This window comes from Leuresthes tenuis, unplaced genomic scaffold (genome assembly GCF_036924035.1).
Source record: "Leuresthes tenuis unplaced genomic scaffold, fLeuTen1.0.hap1 SCAF_7, whole genome shotgun sequence".
Lineage (NCBI taxonomy): Eukaryota > Metazoa > Chordata > Actinopteri > Atheriniformes > Atherinopsidae > Leuresthes > Leuresthes tenuis.
This window is the reverse complement of record NW_027325361.1, coordinates 17,997,284-18,010,211: the sequence shown is the minus strand read 5'-3', so window position 1 is coordinate 18,010,211 and position 12,928 is coordinate 17,997,284. Positions and strand designations below refer to the sequence as shown.

Sequence of the window (12,928 nt, the reverse complement as noted above, 5' to 3'; positions counted from 1 at the left end):
TTCTGAACAAAAGGCAGGGTCAAAGGTTCAAATGTGTCCATTTTAGCAGCACTGAAGGGTCAATGGCTGGAGGCGAAACAAGAGCTTGCAACGAAGCGACTTTATCAATAAAAATTTGAAGGAAATTTTCACACATTGCAGGGGAGGGCTCAAGGCCAACAGTCTGTGGTGCATTCAGTGCAGACTTTATGACTTTAAACAACACACGGGCCTGGTGGCTGTTAATTATCACAATATCAGAAAAATATTTTCTTTTGGCCTCTTTCACGGTGCACTGGTAATGACGCCAGTAATCCCTCAATAGCTGGAAAGACACTTACAGTTTCTCCTTCTTCCATTTTCGTTCAGCTTTCCGACACTCAGCAGCACAGGTTGTTTCATTTAGCCAGGGCTCCGATAAGGTTTTTTTGCTGTCTGGTTTTTTGTGGAACTGCAATATCTATGGCAGTTTGACAGGTGTCACGAAAACATGAATCTAGAGTCTCTGTACCCCCTTTCCCCGACACAGGAATGACCCAGTTTTGCTCAAAAGCTGCCGAGAAGTGAGTTAAAAATCCGACACCTGCGAGCAGGAGCATGAGGTTTAATTGGGTGACGGCAGACAGCAGCTTCAAACAGTACAGGCATATGATCCGAGAAGAAAGCGTCACAGATCTCCACGTCAAAAAAAAAAGGCAAACCATGAGGTAAAACAAGATCAAGTGTGTGACCACGTTCATGTGTAGGGCCAAGTACAGACTGCACCAGATTAAAAGAGTCAGTAATGTTTCAAAAAATCTCTTGCCAGTGGGTTGTCAGGGCAGCACACATGAATATTAAAATCACCAACAATAAGGACCCGGTCATACTTAAGACATAATATCAGCCAGGAACACAGAGAATTCTGTTAAAATGAACAACACACCAAGCTAACAACACATATACTCATACTTTATACTGAGGAAATGACAATCCAAGCATTTCCCTTTGTTGTTGTGTAGGCCAGGGGTCCCCAACCACTGAACTGTAAAGCTTTTGTCCCATAATAAACCAAATAAATGAATAAAACCTTAAAAACAAAGCATGTCATACCAACAGTTAATTGTTTTGTAATGACATTTAATAACAGCGGGTGCAGCGTCACTTGTTACCCGCTTCAGTGAAATGTGCCCCTGTGTTGCCTCCTGTCATCTCCTGATGTTATGGGATCGAACTGCTTCAGTGATGGTGGTGAGATGCAGTTATTTAATTTATGGAAGGGGGAACGAGAGCCGTGTGTATATTTTCCAGTGAAATATAAACATGAGTTGCAGAGCTTGAGAAGTAATCGTTTCCATAATGCTGTCTGAATCCATATGCCAGTTACTTTATGTTGAACATACTGTATATCTTAAGATTCTAGTTTTGTGGGTTTTTTTGGGAGAAAAAAAAAACAAACTCAAAAGCAACTACGTTAACACAAAGCCTTTAACACAAAAACTGTTGACATCTGCCTGCGAGTTGTGCTGCTGACATCATCAGATGATGTCATCAGACATGGATATGAACCCTTAATAGCTCCAAGCACACACCTCCAGCACCGAGTGCTCATGTTGCCCCGTAACAGGCTTCGGTTGAGAAGGTCAGAGCATCCTTAGTATATTGAAAACCACAGAGAAACAAACAACTTTCCAAATGAAAGAGAATTCAATTTGTAGATGTTGGCATGAGAAAGAAAAGAAATGGAGGAAAGGAAAATGAATTTGACATGAAAGCTAAGAGACTTTGTTATTCTGCTGGTGCCTCAGTTTACCGCGGCGACAGCGCAACAAAGCGGCATGTTCGAGATCTGTTGCGAGGTTAGCAGCAACAGATCTCAGACTTAACTTTACCCAAAACAGCCCTAAAGTGCACACGATTAAGCTCCTGTTTGAAAATGTCAACGTTTCAAATCCTCTGTGAGATTAAGGGCTTGCCTGTGAGGTCTCTGTTCTGTAAGAGAGGAAGGATGTGTTTATGGAGTGTGCCGTTCGGGCTCCCATAAAAGACATAAACAAAAGGTCTTCCATGACTGGATGCAAGTTCAGCCATAACCAGCTCTAATGACTGTAGTAATAAGAACCTCGAACACTCTGTAAATAAACAGATGATACGAAGCGTTTTTCACTTCTTTTTTTTTAACAAATTAGCACAAACACTAGATATGCATATAAAAAACAAAAGGATCGACGAATAATCATTCTTTCCACTTTACGTCAGTGAGTTGAGAACTGAAATCAAAGCCCCGCATGCAAAACCAAACAGTGCATATCTCAACGCGACCTCTCCCAAATTAACACAACCCATGGCAGCGAATACCCAAATCCAAACACCTTCATTGTCCAGCCACCCCACCATCCACCCCTGTACTGCCCCTCTTCAAACACAAACACCCTCCTCAGGGGAAGTCTCTAAAATTCAGAGCCAAATAGCCCCGCTGGTGATTAAGTTATTTGGATCCCTGTATTTGTGTTCTGTCTCCTGAGAAACCCCTCTGTCTCCCAGCTCGGATCTGGGAGCCGTGCCACCAGCTTAAGCCTGGGAACGCTGCAAGTAAGCAGTTACCAGGGAGTGGAGAGCAGGGGGAACTTCACAATGAGGCTGAAGACGAGAATGTGGGACAGAGGGCAAAAAAAATGGCAGCGGGGCATTTCTCAACCAAGCAGACTTGAATGGGTGAGAGGCTAACCCTGGTAGTGGTTCAAACTCTGTTTATGTGTTGGTGGGAAAAGTCAACGAGGAAGGGTACATGCTCCCAGCTGCTCCCATGGAAACATACAGTGGACAACTGCAGACAGCAGGTGGTATACTTAGCAGGGCTGTGTGTGAGTGCCACCGATTCTATGGTTGTGCCACGAGGTGATTCTCACAGTGGAATGCATTCTCAACAAACCATGTATGGATGAAAACATGTGAAGTGGCTGGGAAAGAAGCGCGACTGGGCAACAGCGCCAACCACACCGGACTTTCGCAGCGCCGTTGAGGAACTGTCGGTTCTGAATCTCCGAGGCTTGCGAAGGAAGTGTGTCATCAACTGCTGAGCCATCCCATTGGGAGGCGCTCTATTCAACAGGCTGGGTGAAAATGTGCGGTGATTTCGCTGTGGGCCATAAAGTACAATAAGTGCGGAATGTGCTCCACAGGTGAAATAACACTCCACACGCTCAGTTATTTTGTTTAGCAAATGAGGTGTTCGGAACATCGTTTGTTATATCCGGAGAAAACAAGGACATGGAAATAAAACACACAAACTCAAACTTTAGAGGGATGAAACGTTCAACCGATTTTCAAGACGCCCAATCTGATTAGCGTATTCATTTCAGGGCCTTGGACAGAATAAAAGGTCTACTTTTAAGAGGCCTGAGCAGAGTGATGCAATGTTTTAAGGAGATGTAATACTTTTAACCAAACTGCCCAGCAGCTCTCCAGCTTTGGAAATGTGCAGATACTGAAGAAATAAAAGCACATACTTCCAGAGGCAATGTAAAGGCTCTCATTTCCCCCAAAGAGTCACAACATGCTCAATATCTCCAGGTGTCTCCTTTTGTAAAGCCTCCCATCCAACTAATAGGAGGATTTCTTGAGGCCTCTGATTTCAAGCTGGACTTCTTCACGGTTTAGAACACACACAGAGCATCATACACACGCTGCTAAATCCCAGGTTGTGCAGGAGCCCATTACAGTACACAGTCCCAATCCCCTGATGGCTGTTTACAGCTGTCGCAAAACGCTTCATCCTGCCTGACAACACCTGCCTGCAGCATGTAATCGTTAACAGCCGTTTTAACGTCCAGATTTTCTATGAGCTAACTATAGGCCAAAAATACAGTCCAGGAAAACAGGAACGGTGACAACGCACAGGCATACTGGTGATACAGCTTGCAGCAACACCTGGCACAAGTTTGCCATCTTTAACAGGCATTTTACAAGTCCAACAGCCAGCCAAACCTGAGTGAGTCGAACACAGCTGCAGTGGGTCCGAGCGCAAGCATTACGCTCTCACACAGCGTGAATTGGCTCGACAGAAAGCTCACAGACTTTGCGCGTAGCTTGTATGGCAGTCACTTGAGTTCTGCCGTATATTTCTCCAGCATTATAAAAAGATGAAAAAGCCCCATGTTGTTGGATTCTCAAAAGCACTTTAAATATATCTTTTTAGACTTCCACTTGTTTCACTCCAGTCTTACTCCCCCCCCATTACAATTAAAGTGTACAGACCATCCCCTTTAATAACCTATTGTAAACTTTATTGACTTGGTTAGCTTCACAAATGGCAGTGAGGCGTGTTTGTTTTGGCCTCTGGGGTCTGGAATTCCTTGACACTGCCTTCTTGGTCTGGCACCAAAAGTGCGCCTCCGCACTCGTTTATAGCCAACACAACTGGATGAGCTCCAATATTGTTAATGTCAAGATGAATTGGACTAATAAAACAAAATCTTGTGACATTAGGCCATAACCAGCGTTATTCAATTTCACGTGTATCGCTTTCACGTGTATGTCATTTCAATTCAGCGGCGATGAAGTCATTAAAAAAAACTGTTTACAGGTAGTTCTTGGTAATTTAAAAGCCCCTGCAATGTTTAATTATGTGCTTTAAGTCAATAATGAGAGCGAATGAAAGACGTTGAATGTTAAAGCTCTGCTCTCGCAACAAATAAGGAGACAGAGGGAGAATAATGTTTCCCAACTCCCTGAAAGTCAGACGAGGCTGAAAAAACACAGCGAGACAGGCTGTGTTATTGAGGTGTTTGCAGCTCAAGTCTTTGAAACAAAGAAAACAGCATCAGACATGCCGACAAACAACCATCGTGTACTTAAAATAATGAGAGCGACTCTCTCCCAGAACGCACGCACTAAAAGATGCTGCGAGCGACCACAAGAATGCAGAATAAAGGAAGCAAACTACGACTGAGTTTTCTTTTTTTGGCTTTTTATGGGACGGAGCAGTTTCTGCTGCAGCAAACTGCACCTCATGAGATCTCCGTTTAAATGTGTATGTGCTGTCATTACAGCAACTGGAGGGGATCAGAGTGTGCGCTGAGGACATATTGAGTGAATCTTTCTCTTCACTGCAGCTGTCCTGACATCATCCCCGAATGCAAGCATCCAACCCACAGATATCCACACCAAGAGACATGTGTTATGCTCACACTGCTTCAAAACACACTGTTGAGAGGTAGAGACGAAAAGGATGCTTGAAGGATAGGAAGAATAATCAGAATTTTGGGTTCATGGGCTGGAGCTCTCAAATAAAAAAAAAAAATTTAAAAAACACGGTAATTATCGCCTATACTGACTGTCAGGGTCCATGAATTGTAATAACCTTTCACTTCAGTGGGGAAAAATATGTTCATTATTTTAGAAAACAGGTATAAATGCTTTGAAATCGACACTTTGTTTTCAGAGTTTTTGCCAAAACGAAGTTAATGGTTCATAAAATCTAATTCTAAAAACAATTACGATCAGGGAGTTTGAGTTGGAAAGGATCCAGTCAGAGTGTGACCATGGCAACCGCATTGTCATAGGTACATACTGCATGCATGTCTGCACAGGCGACTCATAATCTTACAGCTGCGTGCCTGTGCATACAGGCCACGTTTCCCTGAAGAGGCTCTGTGCTGTGAAATGGTCACTGGCACGTTGTCAGTAAGTGAAACTTAAAAAATAAACAAGTCAACCTTCGGATCAGCTTGTGAGCCTAAAAATCATACACGGGAAAACAGAAACAAGAGAGATACAATCCTCCACCAGGAGCGGATCAATCATTGCGATTTTAACTGGAGCCAAAAATGTCCAACATATCGTGACGAGGCTTTTTGTTTGAGCAATAACATGTCTGTCAGACCTTAACTCACATTCTACGTGTAGCTGAAAATAAACTCCCATTTCAAAAAGGTGATTCGAGAACACGTACTAGGTACTCACAGTTAATCATGCGGTGCCGTCTTTATAAACACAGAGATGAAAAAAGAAAGGGATGGTTGATCTTCTTCACCTACAAAAATGGGTTAAAGTGAATCGGCTACGCTTGTGGAACCAGATTAGCATTAGCATCTGCTGAATCCCATAAAGAAAAAAAAAAAAAGGTGCTGAATATTTACATGTCGACAACCACACGTGTTCTTTATTTCCCCAAATTAACACTGAAAACAGAAATGATCGTAGGTGTCAAAATGTACAAAGGACACCTGTGACGGGCGGGTAACTGAAAATGAATCATGTGCCACTGTCAGAAGATTTAGTAAACTGTGCACGCTGCCTTAAGAGTGGCTTCTGAGCAGATTAATCTTCCTAAAAGAGATCCTGTTAGACTTACGCTGCGATTTGGGACACGCATGCAGAGAGATACCAACTGCACAAAAGCTATTCCGCCCTGGATTTATTTCTTCGCCCGCCGGCACTTTCCAACATAAAATAGGAGACAGATCTGACGTTTCCTAACCGCCGCTGAGCTGGATTATGCCACCTGTTGTTGGACGCTGCCTTTTCCGTGGCCACAAAATACCTTCAGTTTGCTTTGGACAGATCAACAAGCTGAAAGAGCAATATGTTTGTCAAATAGAGTATGTTCTCTGAGTGAATGTCAGATAAATACTGATTTTTTTGCTGTTTTTTTTTTTTTGTTCTTCACACATTGCTAATTCATTAGCAAGAAGGAATCTAGAACATTTTCTATGCAACGCTAATAAATGAGGGCCGAGAAGCGCAAGTTTGTATTTCTCCGCTGAGTGTTAATAATTCAGAGTTGATTGACTCACATCATCGTCTGACGAAGGGGTCCGAGTAACAGAAACCAGCGGAGGAGCAGCAACGGGGGCAGACTTGTCCTTAAGCATTTGCATAGCAACCACACTGCCCGAGGCGGCCTGTGGTGTTTGGATCTGCAGCAACTGGCTCGGCTGGGACAGCACAATGGGATGACCTGAGTGAGAGACACAGCGCATACACAAGCTCAAATTCCAGGTTTGAACTATAACTCAATGGGCAGTTTACAATTTGACCAACACAACAGTGAATATGTGTATATGTGAATCTATATGTGCCACAAATTCATTGTTACAATTTGCAGTGATGACTAAATGTTTGCAAATACTTTAAAATGTCCCACATCTCAACATTAACATGACCTAAAAGATCACATTTTCACACAGGTCCTAAAAGCTGATAATGAGAGCCAAACTGGACAAATTACCAATTGAAGAACGTTACCCTATATTGCATATTTGCAAATGGAAAAGTCTATGTGAACCTCGAGGATGGTGAAATGAGAAGTTTGAATGAAAAGCATCACATTTGGAGAGAGGAACGCATTCTTGTTTAATAGCTTAAAACAGTATTGGCCATATGGCGATGAAAACTATCTTGCTTTGGGCTCGCTCTACTGGGTGTGGGGTCAGGATAGTATTTCATTATTGACAGAAGAACTCTGAATGATGCCAATAAACTCTAAAGAAAAAAAATCCAGTCGTCGGCTAAATCTAAAGAGTGACGATGATCCAAATCAAGATGAAAATTTGATCAAGTACAGTTAAAGAGAGATAAAGTAGTCGTTCCCGTGTGACCGAGATAAAATTCCTGACATTAGACACGTTGACAGTTAACAAACATCCCAGAGTTGAAGCTGTTCTGATGGAAAGGCTGGACTAACATCCTTCCAAGCCGATGTGCCGGATTGATCTGAGCAAAGGTTCTCATTCCTCCATCAGTCGCATGCATCGTGCTGGATTGTTCATTTCTTAAAAAAAAACAAACGATCAAGTATAACATCTCACTTGGATTTCTTCCTCCACCAAAAGGGCGGTAAACCCTGAAGAGGATGTGATTGCTGGTGTTTGTCGGTCTGTTAGCAGGTTTTGCAGAAACAACAAAGCCAAATTTCTTGAGACTTGGCAGAGGCTTGGAGCAGAGAAAAATGTGTTCTGAATCAGGATCATTTTTGTTAAAGTTGCAAACTACAGCAATGGCCTTAGTGGAGAGCGTGCTTTTGTCTAATTGAGCTCTCTTTATCCTCTCTTGGGCCTTCTGTAAAACTCTGATTACGAGTTATGTAATTTCATGACGTACAGACAATTCTAAAGGGTTCACAAACTTTAAATGTAACTCACTGTGTTATAAAACAGTGTGTAACCTACTTTTCTAAACAAGCTGGAATTTGCCTCAGTTTTCTGGCTTTTTTTTTTTTTTTTTTAAGAGCCTCCAGCTACAGATGGTACAGTCCAGTTCCTCCAACCACTCCCCACCTCTGGTGACCTACATTAACCCCGTGTCTTTAACGGGACTCTCTGTGTTTAAAGTACAGGTGGAGAAGATGTTTGCCATCTTGACCTGTGCTCTTAAACTTCCACATTCCAAACTGAGAGGTGTGTGTGACTTATGAGCCTGAACACACAAACAAAAACGTGCTCCCCCATCGGAGGCCCTGAAGAAATGAACCTTGACAAAATGCCCACGTTCGTTAATGTGCGGCCCATACAGAAGCCTCCGAGAGCGGTGCGCACCCTTCCAGGTCCAGGCAGTGAAAGGAACCATTCCTCACACTGACCCAGCCACCTTCTTTAATGCTAAACAGTCTGTCAATGCTAATCATGCAGAAGTGTTGGCTCGTTCTGCTAATGAATATGCGGCCTTCAAGCACCTTGTCCTATGTCCAAGTTCACCAGCTGGAAGAATTAATGAGGCCGAAAGTCTAAAGGAATTAAAAGCATTGGATACACCTGCTTGTTTACTTCTAAGAAATAAATGCATGCTCCGGTTTGACTCTATAAAAAAAACAAAAAAGGCACATCTAATTTCTTTCACCTCTTTGATGCAGAGGACTGTGCTCCACGGCAGTGAATATTGATGAGATTCCAAACCAGCAGGACGTGCAACAATAAGCAGGCTTGACTTGACATCCATTTGGGGAGCTTCACTTGGATGCCTCGGCCTTAATGATCTTCCAACTTGGCCAACACCCGGGCAAAAAGCAGGGCCGAGTTCAAATTCACTATGAGAGAGGTCAGGTATTCCACCCACTAAGGGACCATGCAATGACATACGTGTTTACACTGGCCGAGACACTGCTAAAGTAACACACCAAACGAGGCAAACGAAACCCCAAAACAACACCAATGATGACTTGAATGTGTGAAACACACACACACAGCAGCCCAAGAAAACGTTCTGTTTCACATGCAAGTTATAAATGCAAAATCTTTTGATTGTACGTTTAGAATTGTCGATGCCCCCTCCAGAAACATTCCCTCAAATAAATATATAAAAGAAAAAGAGAGAAGAATGTTCACAATCAAGCAGGTCGACATGTGACACTGAAGTTCACAGAGGAGCAAAAAGTAAGGTTAAGGCACCATCTACTGGACAAAACCACAACAAAATGTCTGATTGAATGTGAATGCTAAACAAAACTAATAAGTAATAAAACCTCAATACAATATCGTGCCCAAACTGCAAAAAGAAAAACTAAATCTGAATCCCATCAAAATGTCTGATTCAACACAGAGTTATAAGAGGCGACATGGGCAACGTGCTGCAGTGTGAGCTCTGACCTGGAGGGGGTGCTGGCTGGATGTTGATGGGAGCTGCTTTGACCATGGGCAGCACTGTGGTCTGCAGGGGCTGGATGATAATGGTCTTGGTCTGCATGGGAGCTGCTGCTTGAGCCAAGGGTACGGCCGTGATCAGCGGCCTGGGCTGGATGGAGACTTTTGGGCCAATCTGGATCGGCCGCTTGGTCGGCTGAATCGGTTTAGCTGGAGAGTGTGTGTAATTAAATGTTAAGGGGTGGATGGGATGAGATAAAAAAAAAAAAAGAAAACATTTTTAAAAATGGGATTTTTGGAATTATACATTAATAACTTAGGAAAAGAAGTCTACATTTACAGTTACGGTTAGTCTTGCCCGTGAGGACACTATAACCATTTTCTGATTAGGCTTTTTTTTTGTTTGTTTTGTTTTTCCAATCAAAATCTTAAAAATTCCGCTAACCCACACTGTGGTGCAAAAATTTCCCCGGGTTTATGGACCAAGAGCACAAATGTAGATTAGAGGTAAATGAGCAGACATGTGATGTGGACGTTGCCTCACCTCGTGTCACCTGAGAGGTCCTCTTTGGAGCTTTCTTAGCTGGGGGAGAGACTCCAGAAAAGCCACTGGACTCTGAGCAAACTGAAAGTGGAGAGGGCTGCGACAGCGGGGACAGAGCCTCATCCTGGATGGAGAAAAAGATCCAACTTAAGATCATTGCATCTCGTGGACAACTCTTTTAAGTACGAGTGCACACAAATACAACTCTAGTAAATCATTAGAAATCTATTTCAACATACCTCTCATGTGCAGCTCAGCACTCTGACTTTATGTGAAGCCACAAACTGTCTATGCAATACGTGTGTGTTTGAGACACAAGCTACAAGAATGGATGGTGTGTCCTTGTCAATATTCAAAGACTTCCCAGTAAACAAATGTGTCCTTGGATTGTCAGGATGATTAGCAGACAAATGCGTGCCGACTGTGTTGGGCTAGAATAAGATGGAACCCTTGTCCTTGTTTTGACGCACTGTGAAAACATCTGCCCGCTAAATTATGCTAATGTGGATGAAGTTGTCAGCACCTTTTTTTAACGAGGGGCTGGCTCACAGCTCAGATGGACAGTTAATTATTAGTCTGACAAGGTGTGTAAGGCTTTCGTTAATAAGTGTCTAAAATGTGTGTGTGTGTGTGTGTGTGTTTCACTACTAAAAAGAAAAGGGCAGCTGTCATTGTTTGAAAACCATCTGGTTGAACATTTCTTTTTTACATGTCAACTGCATTCAAAGATGGATGCATATGCAAGTGCAGCCAGGAACAACGGCAGGACAATTTGCATAGGAATTTCAATTCCGATACAGAAACCTAGGAAGAGCACAGTCGAGCTGAGCAGAGTGTCTTACTTGTGAGGTGTATGGAGACAAGGCTTCCACGGAGGCAGGAGAAGGGACAGAGCTCAGAGTGTGGGCCGGTGACAGAGAGTCTGCGCTTAGCTCACCATCTGGATGCACAAGGACAAAGGCAAATGTCTCATATGCTGTGCGTAAGCGTATTCAGCGTCACCTTAAGCCTTATGCCTCCCACCGTTTGCATCTTATTAATTTCAGTCAAAAAGCAGGAATGAATAATGCGATGCGCCGATTTAACACTTTTGTTGCTGTACCTGTGCAGGTGCTGCTCGAGTCAAGTTCGTTCCACGAGGGAATGTTGATATCAAAATCCAGATGTGGCTCTTCGTAGGACTGAGAAACCAAACACACATTTCTTTCATTTTTTTGAAAGCATGGACCTTTATTAAAATGTAGATTTGGAGTAAATGCAAATGTATAATCTCCAGTTCACTATATGCTGTTGAGCCAGGTGTGTAGACATTAAATAAATATATGTCTGTCACTGCCAACAATTGTTTAGATCTACACAATCTGGTTTGGGCGATGCTGTTTTCTGCATCTCTTTCTTTCCATTACGTCCACATGCAAACACGGATGAAATCAGTGCATGTGAATTTCAAACTCTACTGAAATGAGGAGATACTCACATAGCCGGCACTCTCGAGGGCCTCAAGCAGCTCATCTGCATCTCCGAGAGTATCCAGTTCGTCAAAAAGGCTTATGTCTGCATAACAAGGAGCACACGGCACACAAAATGAATAAAACTGCTCTTAGCTTTTAGTGAGGAGGGAAACGATAGACTCCTAAATATGAATATTACAACAGGTGTTATTGCATTTTGAATTAAAACCAAGAGGTTCATCTACAGGTCCTGCGTTTATGGTTGCTTGACTAGGTTAACTAGGTAGATCAAGTAATATTTGGATAAGTTGAGATACTTAAATGTGACAATAAACTTCATCCCCCGAGTGAGGCACTGAGAAATTCCTATTTATCTCATTTTTATAAAGCTCCTAATGTTTTGCTGGCAAGAGCCTGCAAGATGTGTGCAGAAAACGAGCACAGAACAAGCATAATAATAAGGAAGGATTATGTTGTAAAATGACATGTAACATCAGCTGTATGTTGAGAGCACAGCCCGACATTATTACCTTAAGGCAGTAGAAATAGTTTGATACAGCAATCATTGTCATCTCAGTGACAAAACGGAATAAGGAATTTAAAAAAATGCTATTTATTTAAAAGTATTCCCTTTTCAGCACTGGTGTTAAATGCATATTAGACGACAGGTGTTCAATGTCCGGTGCTGACTCTTGTTCACATTCAGGCTAACATGTTACATCACCCCAGCATCCACACTTGGCTAATGCTAACAGGCTAGCTGTGACTTGAAGAAAACCAAAACAAACATGGACCTAAAACCTACGCAGGTTTACTTACGTTAGTTTTAAAACGCAATATCTCACCCTGAACCTTTAGATACGATATCAATTATCTAACAACAAGTTTTAGTTATCCCTGTTTGTTGGTGTGTGTGTTTCTAGAAAGAACTAGCTGTCCTCACCCCACTCTCCTCCTTGGTCGATAGAGATTATGTCTGCCACGTTCTCCATCTCAGGGTATTGTTGACGGTTTCCGAAGTCTAACATTAGGTCGGATGACATCTTCTTCTGAATTCATTAGTGACTTATCACACGAACTACGACAACGCAGACACTCGCATCACCAACAAGCTTGAAGCTGTTCTGTGTGCAACTTCCTGTTTGAAGCGTAAATACACGTCTGTCTTTACTGTAACTCTACGGGTGCCGCTGAGGGACCGTTGTCTTGAGCTAACGGTGCAGCCAGTGTAGTCTTTGAAGGCCACAAGAGGGCAAGATAGCACTGCCGGCTCTGCGGCATGGCTTGGTTGACCTTTGTGAAAAGAGTGTCACTGAGTTCATGACCTGTTGCAGAATAAGTAAAGTGACTCAACAAGATTTTGATGACTTAAAAGTTTAATTATCTCTTAAAGATTT

General features: G+C 42.7%; 1 protein-coding gene across 1 annotated transcript in view; it reads right to left on the bottom strand.

Moving 5' to 3' along the window:
• Positions 1-12,689, bottom strand: part of atf6 (activating transcription factor 6) — a 29,933-nt gene extending 17,244 nt beyond the window's left edge. The window contains exons 1-7 of the mRNA XM_072389641.1: positions 12,475-12,689; positions 11,558-11,634; positions 11,183-11,261; positions 10,923-11,020; positions 10,081-10,204; positions 9,543-9,746; positions 6,756-6,919 (exon numbers count right to left, since the gene is read on the bottom strand). Coding sequence (XP_072245742.1) covers positions 6,756-6,919; positions 9,543-9,746; positions 10,081-10,204; positions 10,923-11,020; positions 11,183-11,261; positions 11,558-11,634; positions 12,475-12,574 — 846 coding nt within the window. The 5' untranslated portion in view covers positions 12,575-12,689. The remainder of the gene's footprint in view (positions 1-6,755; positions 6,920-9,542; positions 9,747-10,080; positions 10,205-10,922; positions 11,021-11,182; positions 11,262-11,557; positions 11,635-12,474) is intronic.
• Positions 12,690-12,928: the final 239 nt, after the last annotated feature.